Source organism: Aulostomus chinensis, chromosome 5 (genome assembly GCF_037954235.1).
Source record: "Aulostomus chinensis isolate RoL2024-O1b breed Wild chromosome 5, RoL_Achi_v1.0, whole genome shotgun sequence".
Taxonomy (NCBI): domain Eukaryota; kingdom Metazoa; phylum Chordata; class Actinopteri; order Syngnathiformes; family Aulostomidae; genus Aulostomus; species Aulostomus chinensis.
In genome coordinates, this window is record NC_141324.1 from 28,608,607 (window position 1) to 28,633,124 (window position 24,518).

Consider the following 24,518-nt stretch of genomic DNA (forward strand, 5'->3'; position numbering starts at 1 on the left):
ATAGTCTTTCATTTATCTAAAGATTGTTTATTAGATGGTGGTGCAGTGGTCAGCACTGTCTCCTCACAGCAAGAAGGTTCCGGGTTTGAGTCCCAACTCGGGCACGGGGTCTTTCTGTGTGAGTCTGCATGTTCTTCCTGTTCCTGCTGGGTTCTCTCTGGTACTCCAGCTTCCTCCCACCATCCAAAGACATCAAGAGGGGACGAGGCTGATTGATACTCTAAATTGACCGTAGGTGTGACTGTGAGTGTGAATGGTTGTCTGTCTATATGTGTTGGCCCTGTGATGGACTGGTGACCTGTCCAGGGTGAATCCCGCCTCTCGCCCATAGCTGCTGGGATAGGCTCCACCCCCCGCAACCCTTAATAGGAATAAGTGGAAGAAAATGGATGGATGGATGGATGGATGTTTATTAGCTAGACTTGCTTGTCTAAGGTGAAGCAGCTGAAGTACCGGGCTGACACCAGGGCGTGGCAGCAGAGCGGTTGCAGGAAATGCCGATCATTGAGGTGATTCTGAGATGATGGCAAACTTAATCACATGATATTTGATTCATGACTCCAATTTATAATCTGGTTCCACAGGTAACCAGGCTGCTACTGCACCACCATTTCACCAACGTGTGAAATTAAATGTGTGTGTGTGTGTGTGTGTGTGTGTGTGTGTGTGTGTGAATGCATTTTTTAGGTACAAGTCTCTCTTTACACCAAGTAGGAAACTACAGTACTTTGGTTCAAAAAAATACCTGTTAAGATTCAGCAGGATAAAACTACATACAAACTCCCCAAAAAAATCACGCTGCATTATTTTTCTGAGTTCTTTCTCGTGTCATGCAGAATCTGAACCAGACACAGCAGATAGCTGGTGACACGGAACCGTCAGGGACGCGTCCCCCAAGAAACTGCGAGCACCTTCATGAGCCTGAAGCTGTCATGTAACATTTCCAAAACATTTGTTCAAAAGAGGGGAAAAAGCATAAAATTTGTTATTTGTTGCTGCTTTTAATGTGTTTGAACCCGTGAAGCCGTTTGCCCAGAAGCAACATGTCCGTCTGTTTGTTCACGTTATATCTCAGACACAACTTGAGGGAATTCCTCCAAACTTGCCACAAGTGTTTGTTGGAACTCAAGGATGACCTGAAACCATTTTGGAGGTCAAAGGTCAATGTGAGGGTAACACTTCATGGAGGCATACAACTGCTAGTATTTCTGAAATTTTTATGTTCAATTAACAGCTGCTGAAAGGTCTTTTATCATTTTAAATCAGACCTTTATATCTTAAATTTAAGGGAAGAAAAATGATTTCAAAATAAATATGCTAAAAACATAAATTTGAGTTTAAAAATATTCTGGCAGGCATCCTTAATCGTTAAAATCTTGGTTAATGGCAAATATTTAACTTTTCAAGCAGGAGAAGCACTCGTGGAGAGAAACACATTACTGATGGCTGCATTCAGTTTAGGTGAGTCAGGACTCTCGTGTCACTCCAGCTTACTCACTCGTGCAGTTTACAAGCATAATTAATGGAATGGTGCCATTGTTACTGCAGTGTTTACACCTGATTTTCCTGCTTTGACTGGTTATAAAGCCAGTCCATCCTCGTTGTTACTCGTGTGCCCGTGATGCTCGAGCCCTTCAGAGCAGAACTGACCGTGTTCACTTCCATTCAATTCTATCCACCTCCTTCCTTCCTTCCTTCCTTCCTGGTGACCCAGTTTAGTGTTCAAGTCAGCTTCATTACTAGTTTGGAGATCCAGATTATTCCCAATTCAAGGTTAATGTGTCTGGATGGAACACGCCTGCGGCACCTGGTTTAATCAAATCTGTAGAAACTGGTGGCGAGTGATGAGTCGGTGTGTCTCCCCTTGTGGTTCAGTAGCCAAGAAAGTACGGAGCATCGTTCTGATCCCAGCGTTTGACTTTGACATCAATCCTGACTGTTATAGTGTCAAACAGCCCTTTAGTAGCTCTGTGCTGCTGTTTGCCTGACCGCTCAGAGAACCACCTCATCATAAACATCCTGTCTGTATGAGGACTAACGCAGTCTGCCCCGCTGTATTGATTATTGCGTCTATTGAATTAGAGTTTGGCTCCATCAGCTCCTGCTGACTCACGAGGCTGTTGGAGGAGCAGAGAACTGTCGCTCAGCAGTTTAGTCTCCAGGAGGTGAATGTCACGTTGTAACCTCGTCATACTCTAATGTTAACTTTATGTTTTAGATTTTTCTTTTGTAGTCGAAAATATCTAATTTGATGAGAAAACCAGCCACAACATGTACAGTGTTCTTGTACTAATAGTCTACTTATACTTCATCTATTATTCAAATCTAAATGTTTCCTCTTCTCTGTCTTTCAGTTGCTGGACATCAATTGGACGGGACTGACAAACATGTTGGACATTCCAGGTGTCAAGTAAGTGTTTATGGTGATGTTACCGCAGAGACATTCTCGTGTTAGAGTCAGACATGTAGCCGGAACTACTTTCCCGACTGAGCGCAGTGATGTGACACTGCACCTCCAAAGCTCCATCGGAACTTGGGTCAAAAGAACCAAAAGGTGTTGAGGACTAGAAGGACGTAACGTCAGTTTTAGATGAGATTTGTTTGAGACCATTATTAAAACTCTTATTTCTAAATCACTTCCAAGTTGTGCTGCTACGTTTTAAGAGCCGTGCTCGTTACATCTTCCATGACTTCATCCCCTTTATTTCTTCCTTTTCTGCTTTTCGTCACATTTGATCATGTGATGTCTCGAGTCTCTGGAATTTCTACTCATCATGAAATCGTTTAGGATGAATGCCAAGTGTGTGGTCCTGCATCTTCATTGGATCATCTGACCTCTGCATTCTTACATTGAAGTGATAAAAATCAGTCTATTATGTTGGTTTTTTTATGTTTTAACAATTGGTTAAGATGTCCCACTGTTATGGTGTGCAGCAGGTTTCATAGTGAAGGTCCTCAGGCTTGGTTCAGAGAATGAAGGAGCAGAAGCCTGCTAGATAATCAGCTCAGCGTTTGTTAGCACTCTTGTTTGAACAGGCCTCGGCTGTTTCCTGCTGGTTTACACTTTGTTTTCAGCAGAGAAACCTTCTGTGGTTTCCTCTTGACTCCGCCCTGTGAAATGTAGCCGTCCTCGTTTGACTAGTTCTAGGATAACACGTGTGTGTGTGTGCGCGTGTGTGTGTGCGTGCACGCATGCATCCGCACTGGAACGAGCTGTAGACTTGGAATTGCCCCACCCTTTTCACTCTTCGTATGTGAGTGTGAGTGTGTGTTGGAGTGTGAGGTTACTTGTATTTCTACAGTGATGATTTGCCATCAGATGGCAAGAAAACCTCAGGTCATTTTGTGTGTGTGTGTGTGTGTGTGTGTGTGCGTGCGTGCGTGCGTGCGTGCGTGCGCACACACTTCCATTTGGATCTTCTTTCACTGTCTAATAGGAATGCCCCTCCTTGGTCAAACAAACACCTGTCTTTGAAATATAAATAATGCTATTTTATAAATATCAGCATGTATACACACACACACACACACGCAGACACACACACACACACACACACACACACACACACACACACACACGAGCACTCAGACAAACTCCTCAATCCTCCTGAACACAAACTCCATTTATAGGCATGATGGGCCAAGTAGTGTCCTCAGGGGCGTTGTAATGGCAGGATAGGCAGCAGAGTTACAACATCTCATCTGGAGACAGTTATGTGTTTGGTGGATGAGCAGGAGAGAATGAAACCAACTTCCAGTACAAAACTGATCCAGAGTCTCCTCCTTCAGGGAGGATTGTGGTATTTGAGAGCGGTGCAGCAATGCAGTCCTCACTGCAGGACGCTGCTGCCCTCTGGAGGACATGAGGTGTAATGTTGTTTGGGGCAAGTAGGGAATCCTGTAGGAACCAGCTGAGGACATGATTAGATTTCACCAGGATTCAAAACCATCAGGATAAGATTTGCACTCCAGCAGAGTGCTGCCGTTCTCCAGGTAGACTGAAGTCTGCACAACACCGGCGGGCAGCCTCCACCAGCCTGTTCCTGTGCCTGTAGCTCCAGGGATATCCCAGGATATTCCGGGATATCCGGGCTGCACGGTGGTGCAGTGGTTAGCACTGTGGCCTCACAGCAAGAAGGTTCTGGGTTCAAGTCCCGGCTTGGGCACGGGATCTTTCTGTGTGGAGTTTGCATGTTCTCCCTGTTCCTGCGTGGGTTCTCTCTGGTACTCCGGCTTCCTCCCACAGTCCAAAGACATGCAATTGGGGACTACAGGCTGATTGATACTAGGTACCGTAGGTATGAATGTGAGTGTGAATGGTTGTTCGTCTCTCTATGTTGGCCCTGCGATGGACTGGCGACCTGTCCAGGGTGAACCCCGCCTCTCGCCCGTTTACGCTGGGATAGGCTCCACCCCCCCCCCCCGCGACCCTTACTAGTAAGGAATAAGCGGAAGATGACGATGGATGGATTCCGGGATATCCAGTCAGTCATGTAAGATGAGGTGTAACCCAGCTCGAACCATCTATAACTCTTAGGTGGCTGATCAATAATGAATCCAGGTTGTGCCACCATTAGCAATTAGCAATTAGTGCTGTTTCATTTTGGGGGAGCAGCAGCCGGTGACATGCTCCACAACTCGACTTATCATGTGACCAATCAGGTAATCTGTTATCACAGCAGTGGGCCCTTGTTGAGTTTCAGTCAAAACCAGAACGAGTGAGGGGATTCTGTGAATACAACCTTTTCCCGTTACCCGTGTGTATTCACTGATACCTCACTAGTCACAAATATCATTCATTTTACTTAGTTTTTACAATTTTCAATCTCATGTATTCTCTCTCTCTCTCTCTCTCCCTCTCTCTCTCTCTCTCTCTCTCTCGCCTCTTTCCTCTCTTCCACCTCAGTGGTTTGTGTGACAACCTCATCCAGGACATCATCTACAACTACCTGGTGCTGCCCAACAGCATCACCATTCCACTGGTGGGAGAAGCCCAGCTGGCCCAACTCCGCTTCCCCATACCAAAGGTCCGACACAATCGCACTGTTTTTGACACGCGAGGGAAACTGGCAGTCGTTCTGTCTCAGCTGCTTAAATGTTGGCTGTTGTCTCTTCAGGGCGTCCTACGGATCCACTTCCTGGAGGCCCAAGACCTGCTGGCAAAAGACAAGTTCCTGGGTGGGCTAATCAAAGGCAAGTCGGACCCGTACGGGGTCATCCATGTGGGGAACCAGCTCTTCCAGAGTAAAGTCATCCACGAGACCATCCGGCCGCAGTGGAACGAAGTGTACGAGGTGAGCGGCAGGTTCAGTACTCGCCGCACGAGTCTCTTGGGATCCTGGGGATCCACCCTCTTTAAATAATGAGGCCAGATGTGGTCCAGACCACTTCTGAGTGTGGTTTCAGTGATCCGGTCGCACAGGACAGGTCATAATACCAGGTAATGCACGTGTCGTGCGGCGGTCTTATCAACATTTGTTAATTTGTGTTTTCAGGTTCTAGTTTACGATCACTCGGGTCAGAATCTGGAGATCAAGATGTTTGATGAAGACACTGATAAAGACGACTTCCTGGGAGGGTACGACTCTCGCCGCACACAATGCAACACCAGCAGCTCCACGCCGCCCACACTCATCAACCTCCTCATCTCCTCAAGATATATATAAAAAAAAAAAAGATTTACAGAACTCAAATCAGAAGGTTTTGCTTGAGGTGAATGTGCCACAAAGCACATGTGATGTGTGCGTCTCCCTCACAGACGTCTGACTGATCATCAGTCAGGTGTCACCGATGACTTTGATCATCAGGGAATTCCCTTCAAGATAAAACCCCGATCACCTTCACATTTTAACTTTGTAAATGTGGCTGTTCTCCACTTCATGATTAATTACTTAATTTCTAGCTGTGCCAGATGTACAGTCCCCAGTAAGTCAGCATTCTAAATTTACTTTGTTGATAGTTTAGTTTAGTTTAGAGTTTATTGCCATTTGTACAGGTTGAAAACAATCTTAAACAAGTACATTGGAATTCTTGTGCGTGATCCTGAGTCAGTTGGAACGATTAAAACCTTATCCTAAAAATAAATAAATAATAAACTTAGAAAAAACAAAGAAAAAGATGATGGGAAATTTTACGAAGTATTTATACCACACTGTGTACTGAAGTGCAGTACATATATTTCAGCTTTAGTAATTCATGGTTTATGCTCTTTACGTGTGACTTCTATTAGTCAAGTCACGAGCTGGTTTGTTGTAAAACATCTTGACTGTGTGTAATAGGATGTCACACCCCATTTACCTGGTACGGTGCTTCGCCACTGCCGGGGTCCCATCACCGCGGGCCCTCGGTGGTGTTTAACGAGAGCGGCGTCGCACGTCTGACTGTAAACTCCACCAGAGCCCATTAAGTCACCGCCGCCGCCTGTTTTGACAAGTTAGCCCGGTTCTAAAGCTCACGGTGAACGTTTTTTTCCCTGTGATTTGTGATTTGTTTTTCAGGCTGACGATCGACATGGCGGAGCTCCAGAAGGAGCAGAAGGTTGATGAGGTAATAGGCATCTTTTTCCATAAATTCATCTGTCAGCAGTCCACAGCTTTGCGCCTGCCCAGTGAGGGGTTTTATATTGAATCAAGGCTTTACAGTCTGATGGGCGAGAATGCTGTTGTCTATGAACATTTCTATAAAAAAGATGTCTCTTCCTACCAACACAGAAGGCTGGATATATGATTGTGTCCAGCTGGTCTCATGTTCTCGGTAACCTTGTTGATAATGTTGCCGATTGTCTCCTCAGTGGTTTGCGTTGGACAGCGTGGCTACTGGGAAGCTCCACCTCAAACTGGAGTGGTTGTCTCTGCTGCCTTCACCTGACAAGCTGGACCAGGTACAGCACCACTGCTGGCACAACAAAGTAGCAGTTCAGCTGACCTTTGACCTCTCACCTGTCTGAACCTGGAGTGTCTCAGTCTGAAGACTGATTAACGGGCGAATGTCACGATATTATTGGTTGAAACTGTCTTTTTTTTTTGTCACTGAGTTGGTGAATGTTGGGTTCAAAGATCTGGAAAAAGGCGTCAAAAAAGCGTTTTTCATGTCAGCTGGACTTGCGTCTCTCACAGGTGCTGGCGAGTATCAAAGCTGATCGAGGCAAAGCCAACGACGGCCTGTCGTCCTCTCTGCTCATCGTCTTCCTGGATTCAGCCAGAAACCTGCCGGTGAGTCAGTGCTGACACCCCCCTGAGACACATTAAACCTTTTTAACTTAATTTGTGTCGTGCGTGGTTGGTAACTTCAGAATGACCCTGTTCAGCAGCTCCAGACTCACGGCAGCTCCTGTAATAATCAAAGAGTTTCTGAGTTTTTTGGATTCATGGAGATTAGTTTTTATATTTATTCACTGACAACAGCTTCCTAAGATTAAACGTATAGAACCACCTGGATGCTGAAATGTGTTTTATTTATTGGTTTTTTATTAAATGACATTTCTGCCAGTTAAGAATATTTCCGGTGAACCTGATTAGAATAAAACTTCCTTCCATCTTTTCTGTCTGAACTTTTCTGCCCTTCACTGCGTCTCGTCTTGAAGGTGTCAGGTGCTGAATTGACCTACGTCTGCTGTTCGCTGCGTTTAGCGCATCGATCAAATCTGTAAATGAAGTTGATGCGCATCTACTTTGATAGTATTTAGTATTTCAACATTTAAAAAGCTAGTTCTTTAAAGAATGTGTCATACTTGAACCTGCTTACTGGCGATCTACTGGTGCGTGAGACAGCTGGTGTGAGCCTCCAGTTACACCAAAGCTTCACGTGTGTCAGCAGCTGTCAGCGTTGTGTCACGTGACCTTTGTTACTCAAGTGTAGCTCATCAGCGGCCCAGTGATAATGAAGATTTCTGTTGTTTCATATTCTGTAGTAACAGAAACATGATTGGTTAGCGCCGGTGTCACCTTCCTCTTTTCAGCCTCTTCTTCTTCTTCTTCTCCTCCTCCTCTCTCTCCCTCCCCCCTCTGAAGAGCGTCTTCGAGGGGAACTTGGGCTCTGGCTACTTAAAAGAGAGGCGTGCGGCGGGCCTCGTGTTTTGCGAGAACACTGCCTCTCTCTATAGGACCTTATTTGTGAGTCCGCTGGCTGTTTTCTGCATCCTACAGTAGCTTGGCCAGAATGCGACTACCTCTGCTGATCCACAGGGTTCTTTTGGTTTGTGTTTGGTTTTACTAAATCAAAAGGTTTGAAGTGTTTGCAGTACAAGCATGAACCCCTGCTAGTATTTTGACTGTGCATGTGTTGAACTTCTTAACATTGTTGTTTTGTTGTAAAGACGAGGGACGGGACAGTGTGGAGGGTTCAGGTACTGGGCCATCCCTCTCCAAAGGAAGTCTTATTCTGGCCGGGATTGCGCTCTCAGGGAATAAGTGACCTCGCAGGATTAGTAGACACATGGCTCACACTCTTAATCCACGTTCATCCAGTGCTTTTTATTCTAGAGACCCAAACAAGATCCATTGATTTTGATCAAATAATCACTACTGCTCTGGAGTGTTCTGTAGGTGTCTCAGTAACATAAAAACTACAGAGTATTTGAGAAGTACTTTGCTCTACTGCACTTGAATTAACCTGAGTACCCTTTAAGGACGTTAAAAACAAACAAATAACGTGGTTTTGGTGAATTTAGTAGAAATTGTATAGTTCTAGTTATAGTGAAAAACTAAAATCCAAATAGTGGCTTGATGGGGGGGGGGGGTATGATATGAGATAAAAAGCCATAGTTATGACTTGAGCTTTTATCTCATCAGTAAGACATTTATCTCCTTTTTACAATGTCAGAGTTCTGAGATAAATCAACATTTTGAGATAAAAAGAATTGTGTTATTTTGCGGTCATGTTGTAAAAATGATGACATGAATTACTCCTGATGTTCTATCTCAAAATGGGCTTCTAATCTCAGTCTTTACCTTTTATCTCATAATTTAGACGTTTTACTTCAGCGTGAAGTCTAAATTCTGAGATAAGTCGATGTTTTGAGATTAAAATTTGAAGTTATGATATAAAAGCCCTTGTCATGTTCGCATGTTGACCTCATCTCAAACGTCGGCTGTTCTATCGTGATTTCAGTTCTTGATGTTGAACACTTCAGTGTTTTCAGTCAAAATGTTTTCCGTCATAGCAGGAAATGTTGACTCAACTCTGCCGTGTGTGTCCTGGAGAGATTTGATGCTAAAACTGAAAACACAACTCGGAGACACCAGCGTGTTCCCTTGAGAAGTCTTCAACTCAGAACTGAGCGATGGCCTCAGTTTTCTAGCCCATCCCGTGTGTGGTGTCTTGCATTCATCTCTCGTTCCCCAGCAAGAGTTGTTGTTGGCTGTGATATCAGTGGAAGTGATTCTTTGAGATGTTCCCCAATTATCACCACCACCACCACAATCCCTGCTTCTTCTCATTTACACCGGCGACATTTCCATGGATGCCAATATTCTGATTTAAACCCAACCGAGACGAAACCCTGAGGGAGACGCTGCTGTGTAAACAACGGCAGCCTGAATGAGGTCACGGCGGCAGGAAGCAATCGTGCGATTCAGATGTGGCGAGCTCTGCTCTCTGAGAGCTTTTATCACCTCTCGTTCTGTTGCTCTGGTCAGGATCTTTGAAAAACCCAAACAAACCAAAATGTATCACTACGGACTACAGGTGGCGGTAAGGAAGCTGCAAGCCTTAGTTGCACGATTGAAGTGTGTTGTAGATGTGTTTACACCTCAGTCACTCTGTCGGTCAAACTACTTCACAACCCTGATCAGGCCGGTGTAAAAACTCTCCTCAAACACAGACTAATGAACACAAATCACAAAAAGACGCACACGGTTTGAGGTGAAATTCGGGAAGGAAACACCGTGGTTATGTGTCAGACGCTGCTCAGCTCATCGCGTTTTCTTAGATCAGATTATTGCCTTCCATGAAAACGTGGTCAGTAATTCATTCCAGTTGGTCTCTCCCCGCCCTCTCTGCGACCTCATCACTCACGACTCATCCCGTGGTGTTTTGTTGGGCGCCGGCTGGTTCTTCGGCTTTTTGCAGATGTACCAACGTTATAAATGATGGCAGCTCCACGTTCTGCTTGTATGTAAATCTATTGCTGTTGTTTTGGTATTCTGGATGATGTCTCATTACCCTAAACAGCTTTGAGCTTATGTGTTGGTTATGAGCAATATTACAATACATAATTAACAGATGTTTTGTTGGTATCAATATCTGCCTCAAAAAGCCGGTAACCACCGGGCTCAAGCTCTGATCCAGACAAAATTGGGGAATGATATTAACCATGTGATCATCCATGTTGTCTCTCTGTCTGTTGTGTGTACTGACATTGGTGGTGTCTTCCTCCTTCTCCTCCTCCTCCTCCCTGCATGCCCCTCCATTCCCTAATAACCTGCTGGTGTGTGTTTTTGTGTGTGTGTGTGTGTGTGTGCTCTCTCCTGCCTTGTCCCTGGGGGAAAAATCAAAGCGCAATCCATTAGAGTTCAACCAAGCGGGGCTGAAGAAGGCCTCGCTCAGTAAGGCCATCAAGGTAACGAAGCACACCCGTCCGCTCAGACACGAGGAGGGACACACAGAGACACCAGTCAGCTGACACCGGCACCATGTGGCCTCTAATATGTTGACACCCAAATGTAAAAGTCATACTTCCCCTAAAAGGTGTCATTTATTTATCAACTATTAATTATTATAATTAAGGAGTAATCAAATGTCACAAGTTCAAGCTGTCCCCTCAAAGAAAACTTGAGCCACATTTCAGTTGCTGGAAGCTACTAGAGACCGAAGATTAACAACTGCACCAAATACGCTACGCTAACTCGCTTAGCACAGAGGAGAGAAGGGTCTCTGTGGTTTTTTGTGGCTCTGGGGATGATAAGAACATTGTTGTGTTCCCTGAAAGCCGCTGTGATGATAGAGACAAACTGACTTTAGTGACTCTTCTTGTGAAATCATTAACAAACTCCACTAATCATATTTGTTGACTAAAACTGTCTAAGTTGGTCGTGAATAACACTGTTGTCCAAGTTTAATGTACTCTCAATCTTTCCTTTCATCCTGACAAGTTGGTTCTGGTTTGGGTTCTCCTAGACTTTCACCTGGGGGGGGGGGGGGGGGGGGCGTTTCTGATTAATTCCCTTTTCATTCAGAGTGACACATTTAGCCATCACATGCTAAAATGTGATAAAAAGCACTTGGTAGTCTGATATCACACTAGAGAGATCGGAGCCTCACAGATGCAGCAGCAACAATCCCGCTGATAGCGAGTCTCCTGTTTGTGCTTCATCAGGAGCATTTGAATGTGTTCTCTGATGTATCGAGAAGAGACGCTCAGGTCTGCATGTGTAGGCAGCACATGGCAAGTCTGCGTTACGTCTCCTCTGTATAACCTGTTTTTCTTCCTCTGTAGTCTGGAAAGAAAGTGACCAGTGTTCCCAGTCCCTTTGTCCAGTTCACAATGGGGCACAAGTCCCATGAGAGCAAGGTGAGACCAAACATTCATTCATCGTTTCACTGCTTGAGAAGATTTCATAAAAAAAAAAAAAGTGCTTTTCAAGTTCAGAATGTTTTTTTAAGAACTAAGTTGCCGGCTTTGTGATTAAACTTGTCTTTAACTATGACGCGTGGATGATGTGATGAAAGAATGACTCCTAGAAATGGAGAACCGGCCTCTTGAAAGGTGAGTTTCAGCTCGCGAGAGGGCGCTCTGGTTCAGAAACGGTCTCAGAGCATCTTCCAGCTCTGGATTGTGTGGAAGTTTAGTGGAGCAGCTGAACAAACAACATCTGTTCCTCTCTGAAAGTTTACTGAGAGAATCTGTGAGTTTGAGTTCGGCACATGCAGTCATTTAAAGATGGCTTCACATATTCTGTACACGTGTGAGCCAAACGGAGCCCACACCAAGAACTGCTAGTGCAAATACACGTAGCATTGCACTGCTCATGAAAGGTATAATTTACGCACAGCTAACATGGCTAAACTCAGAGCAGTTTGTGCACAAACCATCACTTTTGACAGCAGGAAAAAGTCCGACATCAGAAAGATGTGAGTAGCACATTAAATCATCACCCTTGGAAACATTAAAACTCGAGTGCCGCACTTTTGTCGCCATCCTCTGGTGGTGACAGGTACTACAAACGGCTGCTGACAAGCTTCACTTATTTGAGTCAGAGTGCTGTGTGAGCTTGTTGTGACTTTCACAAGCTTTTAAAGGTTTTTCAAACGCTGTATTTGTGTGAAGAGAATGAACAAAAAGAAAAAAAAAAGGGAGCCTGAGGGTCAGTCAACTGTTTTTTTGTGTGTCTGATGTATTTCCTCTGTCTAGAACTGAATAAGCATCATTTTGTTGTGTCCTGCTGCAGACCAGATACAAGACCAATGAACCGGTGTGGGAGGAAGCCTTCACCTTCCTCGTCCACAACCCCAAGAGCCAGGAGCTGGAGGTTGAGGTGCGAGTCTTTACATTACTTTACCTCTGGTCAGTTAGCAGTTCATTACTGCTGCAGGTAAACTTGGAGAAATGATGGTGGAGATGTTTCCTCATGTGGAGAGATTTTAATCCCTCGTGTCTTCAGGTGAAGGACGAGAAACACGAATGTTCATTGGGGACGTTGACGCTGCCGCTGAGTCGCCTGCTGGAGGCACCGGACATGACGCTGAACGAACGCTTCCCCCTCAAGAACTCCGGACCCAGCTGCACCCTGAAGATGAAGGTTGCTCTGAGGGTAAGAAGACGACCTGGAGGAGATCTTCCATTTTTAAAACTCCATTTTAGGTTACACTGTACCCAGAAAGTATATTTTCCCTTCCAAGTACTCAGACGTAGTTGGTCGTTGTCTTGAACTCACAAAGACGTGCATGACTTCCCGGTGACTCCAGAATGAGAACATATATCTTTGAGCTTCAAACTGATGGAAACCAACTATCAACAACAGGGAAACTGTCCAAAGCATCAGCTCACAAACTCTCAGTATAATCCACTTCGTCTTTGAACCAGAAAACTACAGCCGACGGCGAATGAGTGTGACTCACTCACTCGTGAGGCCTGTCACCACTGGGAGGGGGAATGTGGTTTTCCTTGCATAGATTTAGGATCAACTGTCAGTGGTTCTTGAAAATCATTTCTCTTTAGAACATTTAGAAAATCCAAATGATGGGCGATAGTGTTTTTCCTCATTGGTAAACGGGTGAAGGAGGCACCAGCGTTCAGGACCTTGTTCGGTGGAGGTTCCTGATGTCCGGTCCCACGAGACCATTAAAGGATGACCAGACTTTTACCTCTGTGTGTTTTAGGTCTTGTGCCTGGACAGGGATGCCTCCCTGTTGTCTGACTCTACACCCTCTGGGGTACAAGTTCGCAAGGACTCCAGCTCAACTCCACAGGCCTCTGTTTCCTCTGACTCCTCCAAGCCCATGCCCGCCACCTCAGACATCCCAGGCTCCGCCTCTTTGTCAGCACAGGACGTTTTGAGCCGGCGGAGGGAGACGGACGAGCTGGCAAGAAGCCCAGACATGGGGCTGGGGAGAGGAGGAGGCCAGGGCCTGGGGGATACCGGCAGGAGCTACTCCAACCTGGCCCTGTCAGACTCCCAGCAGTACCTGGCTGGAGGCAAGGAGCCGACGCCCAGCATCGCATCCGATATATCCAACCCCTACGCCGCTCAGGAGCTGCAGCAGAGACTGCAGCAGCTGCAAAAGTACAGTATCTGTTCACCTGTCCGTCTGTCCGTCTGTCTGTCTGTCTGTCTTCATACCGCCCCTGGAAATAATCGAAGCAGAAACCTCAAACATACGATCAGGACCAAATCACATGTTGGTGTCAGAGAATGACCAGACTGACCCCTGTGACCCAGCATCCAAGCATGCAGGCGTTACGATGGCGCCATTGATTCTTTGATTGGGTGCTGATGGAGACAAACACAAATGGAATGTTGCTACAAAAATAGCAGCCGAGTGTGAATGAGCAAGTACATGAAACTACAACCAGATTCAGCGACACACACCTTCAGACAGCAATGAAGCACTGGTTTTATTGTTGTGTGTGTGTGTGTGTGTGTGTGTGTGTGTGCGCGCGTGCGTGCATGCAGTGGTTCAGGGCCCAATCAGTTCCCGCTGGGTGAGATCCAGCTGACGGTCCGTCACAGCTCGCAGAGGAACAAACTCATCGTGGTTGTTCACGCCTGCAGGTACTGACCAATCAGAGCAGCTGCACTTCCTGATCTCACTGTCGTTACTCTGATGTAATATCCTGTTTGTTAACCTCCGCAGAAACCTGATAGCGTTCACCGACCACGGATCTGATCCCTACGTCCGCCTCTACTTACTTCCTGACAAGCGGAGGTCGGGCCGGAGGAAAACTCACACGTACAAGAAAACCCTCAACCCAGTTTACGATCAGACGTGAGTCGTCGGTGGAGACTTCACCACTCTTACGAGACTCGATTGTGTTTTCATCTGTTCATCTTTTTTAAACCAACATACATGTGCTGAGGTGTGTCTTCTGCCTGCTCAGGTTTGAGTTCAGCGTTTCCCTCGTGGAGCTCCACAGAAGGACTCTGGATGTCGCTGTGAAGAACGGCGGAGGTCTGCTCTCCAAACACAAAGGCCTTCTGGGAAAGGTACGGAGTCACGGGCTTCGCTGCCTCTTGTCAGATACATGGATGCCTTGGAAAGCCAGCGTGTGGGATTTACTGACGTAACCCAGTCTCCCAGTCGTATTTAATGGTGTTTCATTGCGGTATTTTAGTAAATGATGAGGCTGGAAGTGCTGACGCATTGATGATTAACACCTCAATGTTCCTCCATCAGGTTCTGGTGGATTTGACCCATGATGACATCACCAAGGGCTGGACACAATGGTTGGTCTTTCACCTCCTCACTCTCGTTTAGAAACATCTGACAACACAAAACCCAACAAGTCGGAATGTTCCTCCAACACGAAGTGAAGAAAACTGAATTTTAACGCAGCGCAACTTTAACATAGCGATGTAAAATCTCTGCTGCACGATGAGAGCGAAAATTCTGAGAAGTTTAAATTTGTGTCTCAAAGCTTCTAAAACTCTTCATAGTGAGATGGACGCCTCATCACTGAAAGTCATTTCCATATCAAAGAAATGAGCTAAAATTTCCAGCAACACATCAAGAAGTAGCAGGTGGACGAGTACGACAAGGTTCCCCAAGTCAGGAGGTGCTGAGATAGGAAGCGGGTTTCCTGTGTGTGTGTGTGTGTGTGTGTGTGTGTGTGTGTGTGTGTGTGTGTGTGTGTGTGTGTGTGTGAGATAACCACAGAAGTGGCTGTGGATGGAGGTGCAGGTCATTCATTTCTCTGTGTCGCTGCAGGTTTGAGCTGAGTGAGGACGGCGTGATGAGGCCTCACCAGCAGTAGAGGAGAAAGGGCAACGATCGTCACCACGTCATCAACATATCGTCACACTTCAACATGAATCTGCTCCACCCCCTTCTACAGTACATGTTCTTTATTTTCCTCTTTTGTAATGATACAAAATAGTCATAAAAAGCAGCTTTGACTTTCATTTAATCATATCAGTCGCAAGGCAAACCTCCCCTTTAAGAAACGACAGGCTGTAAGACTAAAGGGAGTATAAACGACATGTATAGTACTAAAGTAGTATATATCACATATCGTACCGCTGTGGAAGTCTGTAATCTGTATTATACAAGAAACTGTAACGGCTATAGAGGAAAATATCTATTTTTTGCTGGTTTCCTGTGTGGAATTACGAATGACAATTTTGTAAATATGTACAATGTTGCTGGACGAAGTGGACGTGTGTGCGTGCGTGCGTGCATGTGTGTGTGTGAGAGAGAGACTCGGCCAAATAATTGTTTGAAGTTTTGTTTGATTTTTTTTTTTTAATCGAAAAAAAACCCCATTCTGAACAAATGTTTTCGATGCAGAGCAGACGAGCTATCGCAGGGAAACTCCACCAAAGAGACGAGAGGTGTCGCAGCTCTTGAATTGCGGGGTTTTGGTAACACAAGTGTTGGCTGGCTTTATTTGACTGTGCCAACGGTTTCATCCATCAACTGAAAAGATCCGTGCAGAGACACAAATCCAGCGGTGAACCTGGTGCAGCAAGTGTGCAGTTTGCTGAAGCAATTCTTTTTTCTTTTTTTTCTTGGTAAAACACAGCATACTGAAATAAAGCCAGAGTAATGTGTTCCACATTTGTTTTTCAAACTAAATGCGCATTTTAACATGTTAGGATCATCTTAGTTTGAATGTTACTGCTTGGATTCATAATAAGATTATATATATATATATATATATATTTTTTTTAAGCATATATATAACAAATTGTGTCATCCCCTGAAGTAATATATAAAATTTTTAATTTTATTATTTGGAAGCCAATTAAATTGTTTTGGAGAAAATTAACAAAATTTCTCACGCCACCACGTGAGGTTGTAACATTCTCCACTTTGGAGCCCTCTAGTGGCGACCACTGGCGAGGACGCGTTCTGAGTCTGCGCACACACCATCCTCTAATTATCTAATTACCGTGTCAACGCCCAACTCCGGCGATCAGTGTTGTTCGGAGGTGTTGCTGTTACAGGTCACCTGAACAAGACAAGCAGAGGAGCTGCGGGTATGAAGTTTGGAAAGTTGCCATTTTTAAGACGCTGATAGAATGAAAATGTGAAGTTGTTCTGCTTGAAAATGGTTAAAAGAACATAGTAACATTTTGGTAAAGTCTCTTGTTGTCCATCGTCCCCAGAGACAGACTGGAAGGCAGAGACCCTCCTCCAGGGAGCTGGGGCTCGTTAGCTTAGCACGATAAACGGCGGTGAGTGGGAGGTGTTAGCATAGCTCCATCAAAGCTCACTGAATTCACTTTTCTTCTGGACCATGTTAACGTCTCGAGACGATGAGAGACTTTCACAAGAAGTTGCGGTGTTTTTGTTTTGTTTTTAAATGCCTGAAGTTTCTCAGCTTTGTGTCTGTAAAGTGTGTAACACCGAGCAAACAAATCGGCTTTTATTTTGTTAAAACAATCAAAGATCCGCTCATTTGGACACGTTCTCTGTCTTACATGTCTGTGGGGGCGTTGTCAGATAAAAGTTTAGTTAAAAGGAATTCCATCACCGAACTTTTGAACACAAAAGCTGGCTGGGAAAGAATTCAGATTTTGTAGTGTTGTTTTTTTGTTTGTTGTTTTTTTTTTTTAACTGGGCGACAAACAGTTGAGGTTTTCTTCTCCGATCTGAGATTTCTGAGGATCTCAGCAGGTTTAGTGGTTACCAAGTTCATGGAGTTCAGCTCCTCCAGTCAGGCTACCTGTCCATCAACAGTCTTAATGTGTGCCGTGTTGTGATGGCGCTTCCCGTTTACCAGACTCACGCAAATGTCGCCGCAAACAGCAACGACAAAAGGATTGGAAATGACGTGTATCTTGTATGTTTTATTTTTTGTTTTGTTCACGTGTGTAGACTTTTCACATGTTTAAGCAACGCTGCTTTGACTCTCAGCTCTCACCAAGAAGGGAGGAACCACCACAGAGTCCTGAGAGAGAGAGAGAGAGAGAGAGAGAGAGACTTCCCTAATGTCCATATTTGGAGGCAGCGAGATGAAACCGCTACTTTGAGGCCACTTGTTCCCTAATTTATTAACAAGTTAGATTGAGGGAATCACTTCTATCTTTTGGCCCAAGCATATTATTGTGTGTGTGTGTGTGTGTGTGTGTGTGTCTCTCTCTCTCTCTCTCTCTCGCCCTCCAGGGCTCTGTGAATAGGAGGATTTGTACCTAAGGCCTCCTCAGAGTTCTCACTTCTAGATATCGAACTCATTACATGGTATTTATTACATACGCGGCGCTATGCAGCATTTTTCTGTTAGTAACCAAGTGGCTAGTGTGACCTTTGACCTTTGTCGTTTCTGGCTCCGTGTCCTGTCCCCTGATTTACCTGCTATCAATGTCAGTGTGATTTGGCAGCAGAGGGGCGGAGCTTGTGTCTCCGTCGTTTATCTTGTGCCTTACACTTCGCCACCCAGAGTCATGTACATGTAAGCACCGAAACGCTCTCGTCTTTCAGGATGTGTGTAAAACCAATAAAGAGCTTTGGCTGGCTAACGGCGCTACGCTGCACGCCGCTGTGTTTCTTCACTGTGGAGCTCCTTCAGTCACATGACCTCCGCGACGCCGTAGGTGTCCAGTCCTTCGCTCCCATCGTCCAACCCCTGAGACCCAAGCAGTTAAATGGAATTCAGCCCTTTTGTGTGTCTAGATTTTCCTACCGCGATGTTAAAAATCTTGAAGGATTTTTTTTTTTGACAGTTTAAGATAAAATATTACGTTGTTGTTTTTTTAAAATCGAATATCAGTTTTCCTCACACGTTTGTCAGCATCGGCTTCAGAAAAAAGCCTCTTCCCTTTTGAAATGTCGCTAAATATTGAATATCGACGCACATTCTTGTTTCTACCAGACATTTGACTCTTCCTTGACTGGAAACCCTGCGCAGCTGAAAAAGAGAGAAGGTAGATGTTGCTACTGGAGGTAAGTTGTTCCCTCAACTTCCCACAATCTGATTGACTTGTGGCCTCAAGGTATGATGGAGGCCCCCCGTCAGGTAGAGCTCCTTCCCTCGGTCTGGTCCATGCCAGGCAGGAAGATGCGGCTGAGGACGTCGTTTGTATTTTTCCATCTTGGTGAGGAAAAGCGGCCTCGAGTCGCGGTTTGTTCCCACAGTTTGTCTAACTTGTGGCCATGAGATGTAACCTGAGGTCAGGAGACGGGAAGTGGTTCGAGTGTTAACTTCATGTGTTTGTGTAGTGACTTCCTCCGATGGAAGCAGGCGAGTGTTGGTCGTTTCAGTTCGATGAGTTGATTTAGTTCCTGCGTCCTGAAACCGCGCCTGTCCTTGGGTCCGAGCTAGCCGCGAGGTCATGTGACTCACCTGCCCAGCTGGGGGTTTATTCCCAACAGCACCTGAAGGCAGCAGCACTGTGCCGAAGCAGAGTTAAGAACCCTGACTCCATCAAGTCAGACTCAAACTTTTCAGTTGTTCAACCTTCAGAATAAAAGCACGAGAGGAGCGGAACGGAAAAATAACGGGTCAGAGAGGACGATACAGACATAGTAGATTTATTCTTCTAAACAAAACGTTGTGCTGGGAGTCACCCTTTGAACCAAATGGCAAAAGTGAAACTTCAAGTCGTGATGAGTGTGCACAAGTAAAAGGTTTATTTCAGCTCATTCGCCTCGCACTTCCTGTCAGCGCTGAAGATCCACCGAGCCCAAAGGCTGAACGTGCAACAGACATGAGCATCGGTGTGATAAGTGTTTGATATTCAGGGGGAAAAGCAACGTGAGTGAACACGACTGGAGGTGAAGTGCTGTGACAAACACAAAAGGAGGCAAGAACGAAGTCCAAACATGTTGTCCTGTCAAAGGCAACTGCAAAAACGCGAGAAAAAAAAACAGGAAATCAGTTCAGCAACAGCAACATGGAGGATAATGATGCTGGAATGAGTCCATTGTCTGAGTCATTTTTGACTTTTGTTTTAGGGCCTGAGCCCGGAGGTTCTCCAGGGCGAAGACCCTCTTATGTCTGCGCGACACACTCCTTTGTTGTTGTTGTTGCCGAAATTAACTCCTTGTGATATTTTGTCCCCAGTTTTCTGAAAAACTTGAAAAAGAATGACTCAGGCGATTATTTTAAGAGAACTACGATACTCAAAATTCAAAGAAAAGAATAAAGTGTGTGTGTTTGTCTTACTGAAGATGAGAAGATAAAATCATGAACATAACCAGGAAATACTGATAATTACAGTAACAATCCTCTCAAATATGATTTGGATTGAGGGATATATATATATATATATATATATATATATATATATACAGTGTGTGTATATATATATATATATATATATATATATATACAGTGTGTGTATATATATATATATAGAGAGAGAGAACTTGTGTCTACTCTAATGTATGAGGTCATATTATTAAGTAGTAGCCACAAATTAATACAGTTGTGTTGATAATTTATATCCCGTGTCTACTACTTAAGTCGAGAGAACAAGTTGTACCTTGTGGCTTCAAATTAATCAAGTAGCGGCAACAATTCCCTTTTCTCTCCTTCGAAACAACAGAAATCGTAAAAGACAATTACATTGGAAGTTGCCGTGGGGCTTTTATTTTGAAAGTAGAGACCGGAAGCCCCGTGCGTGTGCGCGCTCTAGAGACTTCCAGCAGCAGCAGCAGCAGCAGCAGCAGCAGAAACGCCCTGCATCTTCTCCTCTTCCTCAACATCCAACCATCGCTCGGGTGTCGCGGCTCTGCTCCGCCGCTCCAGCCGCCGAGGAGACGCTCAGATTGGGTCGGAGGAGCAACCGAAGCTCCGCGGGGGAAATGGCGTTTTAACACCTGCGTGGATTACAACCAGAACAGACGTGAGGATGAGGATGATGATGATGCTCCCTCTGGCGTTCTTCCTCCAGCTCCTCCTACTCGCCTCCCGGAGCGGCTGCCTCGCTGCCGCTGACAGGAGATTCGGTGAGTACATGACGGGAGGATCGGTTCCCTCCGGAGCACCGGACCGGTACCGTCAGACCCGCCGGAGGCCTGGGACGGGCTGGGGAGCATGTCTCAGTAGTCCCGCACGCGCGTCAACCCGGAATATGATGTTTATGTCCAGTATAAATACTCCAATCAGTACTACCAAGAGAGTCATTGTACTACCGAGCAGGCCTGCAGACTTCAGACTCTTGTTATTACATTTATAATAATTAGATTTATACTAATTAGATGTCACTCAAACTACGAGTGAGAAGCAAAACAGAGGAGGAAAATAATTGAATATTTACACCTGGAGAAAATCTGTGTGTGTGTGTGTATACTTATATATATAGAGAGAGAGAGAGAGAGAGAGAGAGAGTCTATTAATGAAATAGCTGTGTATTTAAACAGACTTGTTCAGGGTTTCAATATTAATATGGTGGGAAAACATAGAAATGTCAAAAAATGCACAGTGCAATACAGATTTAAAAACATTTAAAGAGAAATAATTTAAATTGATTTGAAATTACGCGTAGAATTCTAAGTAAAGTCTGATAACAAAATAACAAATCCAGAGATGTTAATAACGATGATGATGATGATGATGATGATGGTACAGGAACAAGGACATAATTACCCTCAGCCCATCAGGGGTGGTTGGTGAGGGCAAGTGATCAATACTCAATAGTCAAGGAGGCGTGTGCTGACGTACGCCCCAGACACAGCATGAAAGCATTAAATAAAACACAAATCCAAAAACATGGAACTGATAGTTCAGAATCAATGAGATGACAATCGCAAACATCAACAACCGACGAGTAAACAAAAACAGCCTGAGCTCTGCTGGGAGACGACGACGATGATGATGATGAAGAAGAACGTCTATAAATAGTCGATATTTAAACATTCGGCGGCTGCAGGGTGTGAGGAGGAGGAGAAGCTGCTGGTAGAGTCGGGAGGGTGTGTGTGTGTGTGTGTGTGTGTGTGTGTGTGTGTGTGTGTGTGTGTGTGTGTGTCTGTGTGTGTTGGATCTCCAGACCCCCCCCCCCCCCCGATTACATAACGAGGTTATGGGAGTATGGCAGCCGCAGGACGACTAAGGAGAGCAGCAGAGGCGCTCTGCCTCTCAGACTCTCGCTCAGTGGTCTCAGGGCATCATGGGTTACTGATGGTTGCTGAAGGTTTCTGGTGGTCCTGGTGGTCCTGGTGCAGTGACCGGTTCTGCTCAGGCGACTGAGGGAGGAAACGATGTGGTAGAAATGGAATCTAAGAGCTTTTCCAAACGTTTTGGGTGTAAAGAAAAACATAAAGTTCGCTTTGTCTACTTGTGTTTTCCACTGTGTACCAAGGAAAATATGATATAAACCGTTAATAACGCCGACACGGGTGAATACCTGCCTGTCAGTCAATCAGCTGCTGTTTTTTCTCACACAACTGAAGTACTGCGTGCTAATGTAATGGCTTTAGAAGGTACAACATCAGTACTTCTACTCAAAGAGTGACAGAGTTGAAAAGGAAAACTGGTGAGAAGAAAGATTTTGAAAACGCGTTGGTAGTGACTGGAAACACAACTTGTGCTACTGGACTGTACTGAAACAATTCAGATGGTGTCTTGAATGTACTGGCACCATCAGTGCCCGCAGCGCCTCGTCTGGCCAGTCTGGGGACTGCGGGGGCCGCACCACAACCAGGACTGTTTGGTGTCAACTGGGCAGAAAACCAAAGAAATAGTCCCTCAAATAAAAATAAAAAAAAGGACTTTGTATGGAACAACACTGTTGAAGCTGTTTGGACAGAGGAGGGATACCAACCCTAACCATCGCTGTGAGCACTCTGATACTCCAGAACATATTACTACTAATACTTGTACTTGCATCAGGTGTACCTTTAATAACCTGTTGCGGCGTAGAAACTTTGAATGTCAGGTGTGGAGGATGTACAGCTGCGTGGCGTGAGCCTCTACAGCTGGAGTTTGATTCTAATTCTTGTTTGGAGTCTCTGCGTCTCTAATCATTAACCTGGACTCAGAGAAGGTCACCGCCGGTTTGCCTGGTGTGACCGTAGTCATGGCAACGCTCATTATCATTTCATCCTTGCTGATTGGCTGAGAGCTGCTGAGGTGGCGGACTGGAACTGTGCTGGAATACAGGAAGGTAAACAAACATGACAGCAGAAACAGAGAGAGAGAGAGTTCTTTTTTTAATTAATTAAAGATTGGACATTAATCAAAATGTACTTGAATATGTGAATCAAAAGATAAACAGTTTTCATTTTAAAGGTGCATTCCAACTGTTTTCCCTTTGTTCATTGTCCCCAGAGTCAGACAAGAAGTTAGGGACTCATGCTAGTTAGCTTAGCACAATGAATGGTAGCGGCTGGGAAGTGTTAGCAAAGCTTCATCCCAAGTCCTCAAATAGACTTCTCCAGGGTTCAATATAAAATTCGTGATGAATTAACGTTTTAAAATGGGGAGACATTGTAGTGTTCGAATCAGACACGTAGCTGGAACTACTTTCCTGACTGGGCGCAGTGATTTGACGCAGCACCTCCAAAGCTCCACTGGAACTTGGGTCAACAGAACCAAACGTTTGTTGAGGACTAGAAGAGCGACTGCTGCTGCTGATCATGAGGAAGAGGACTCCTGCTGGACACACCAGCATCCTGGACCTGAGCTAGCTGATGCTAACACTTCCCACCCACTACCAGTCATTGTACTAAGCTAACTGGCCTGGACCTGAGCTAGCTGATGCTAACACTTCCCACCCACTGCCAGCCATAGTACTAAGCTAACCCATCCTGGACCTGAGCTAGCTGATGCTAAGACTTCCCACCTACTACCAGCCATTATACTAAGCTAACCCATCCTGGACCTGAGCTAGCTGATGCTAAGACTTCCCACTCACTACCAGCCATTGTGCTAAGCTAATCAACATCCTGGAGCTCAGCGGATGAAGTTTTTGACAACTCATCATTAGGGAGTGTAACTTCATTGATCCGGCCTGCGCAGCAAAGCTGGCACATGATAATCAGTCCTGCCGCCTCGTTCAAACAGGTGGACGGATCAATGCTGCTGCTTTGAACTAACAAAAAAGAGGAGGACGTTAGGAGACAGACACAAGGGTGGGAGACGGGGCGATGGGGGTGCTGTTTGTCACTGCAGGAGACTGGGGGAAGACAAAGAGAGACGGGTGCAATTTAGCCAGCACACGCCTGCTAATTACCGCTGCCAGGGAGGTCATGTCTGTCAGCAGGATTACACAAATACTACGTGGCTGAGTTTCACCTCATTAAGTGGAGCGGTGTCGTACGGTAGCGGCCTCAGGAGGAACCTGCGATGATTTTCAAGAGATAGAACATACAGCGGTGTCGGAATGAGTCCTAAAACCTGGAAATGAGTTAACGTTGTTGAGCGTATTTTAGTATATATATATTTTTTGTTCTACAGAATAAAATACGTAAATACTGCACTTGTGACATTTGAACTGTTAATGTATCCTAAAAATGGCCGTTGCTAACTAATGGCTAAGTGAGGCTACAGATATCATCATGCCAGAAGTGGATCTGTGGTGTAGTTCCCTCGTAGCTTATGTTAGCCTGCGTTAGCTTTGTACTGCTATCTTCCTACTGATCCCTGTGACGCTAAATACTTGTTGGACCACTAAAAATACCTCATCCCTGGCATATCAACTTCCTCTTGGCCTACAAAAACACCCCACGCCTGCAGTGCTGTACTGTGAGACGTGACATGTTTGTATGTTGGTTTTGCTTCAGTCGGTGGAGATTTGGACTCTCTTGAATATTTTCTCGTGGAGTGTAATTTCCCCGCTGTTCTGCAACACAACAAAACTGATCAGATGTTTTTTTTTTATCTGCGAGCTCCTAAACTGTCAGATAACATGTTGTCATGATTGATCATTTATCTAAAACTAGTCCCAGAAGGAGGCGAGCCGTAGCCAGAATCTAAAGGC

The 24,518-nt window shown here is 45.2% G+C and overlaps 2 protein-coding genes across 7 annotated transcripts in view; both read left to right on the top strand.

Moving 5' to 3' along the window:
- Positions 1 to 18,121, top strand: part of esyt2a (extended synaptotagmin-like protein 2a) — a 35,154-nt gene extending 17,033 nt beyond the window's left edge. For 2 of the 6 annotated variants that reach the window (XM_086204457.1, XM_086204458.1), the window contains 18 exons: positions 2,355 to 2,410; positions 4,907 to 5,027; positions 5,118 to 5,294; positions 5,496 to 5,578; positions 6,498 to 6,546; positions 6,791 to 6,880; positions 7,116 to 7,211; positions 8,010 to 8,111; positions 10,496 to 10,558; positions 11,435 to 11,509; positions 12,387 to 12,473; positions 12,600 to 12,749; positions 13,318 to 13,721; positions 14,112 to 14,210; positions 14,293 to 14,424; positions 14,537 to 14,642; positions 14,833 to 14,882; positions 15,364 to 18,121. In XM_086204457.1, the coding sequence (XP_086060583.1) occupies positions 2,355 to 2,410; positions 4,907 to 5,027; positions 5,118 to 5,294; positions 5,496 to 5,578; positions 6,498 to 6,546; positions 6,791 to 6,880; positions 7,116 to 7,211; positions 8,010 to 8,111; positions 10,496 to 10,558; positions 11,435 to 11,509; positions 12,387 to 12,473; positions 12,600 to 12,749; positions 13,318 to 13,721; positions 14,112 to 14,210; positions 14,293 to 14,424; positions 14,537 to 14,642; positions 14,833 to 14,882; positions 15,364 to 15,409 (1,986 nt within the window). In that variant the 3' untranslated portion in view covers positions 15,410 to 18,121. The remainder of the gene's footprint in view (positions 1 to 2,354; positions 2,411 to 4,906; positions 5,028 to 5,117; positions 5,295 to 5,495; positions 5,579 to 6,497; positions 6,547 to 6,790; positions 6,881 to 7,115; positions 7,212 to 8,009; positions 8,112 to 10,495; positions 10,559 to 11,434; positions 11,510 to 12,386; positions 12,474 to 12,599; positions 12,750 to 13,317; positions 13,722 to 14,111; positions 14,211 to 14,292; positions 14,425 to 14,536; positions 14,643 to 14,832; positions 14,883 to 15,363) is intronic. The other 4 variants (XM_086204459.1, XM_086204460.1, XM_086204461.1 and 1 more) reach the window with 2 other exon arrangements.
- Positions 18,122 to 20,239: 2,118 nt separating this feature from the next.
- The window catches only part of LOC147262060 (receptor-type tyrosine-protein phosphatase N2-like), a 136,863-nt gene continuing 132,584 nt past the window's right edge, over positions 20,240 to 24,518 (top strand). Inside the window, exon 1 of the mRNA XM_086204468.1 lies at positions 20,240 to 20,547. Coding sequence (XP_086060594.1) covers positions 20,451 to 20,547 — 97 coding nt within the window. The 5' untranslated portion in view covers positions 20,240 to 20,450. The remainder of the gene's footprint in view (positions 20,548 to 24,518) is intronic.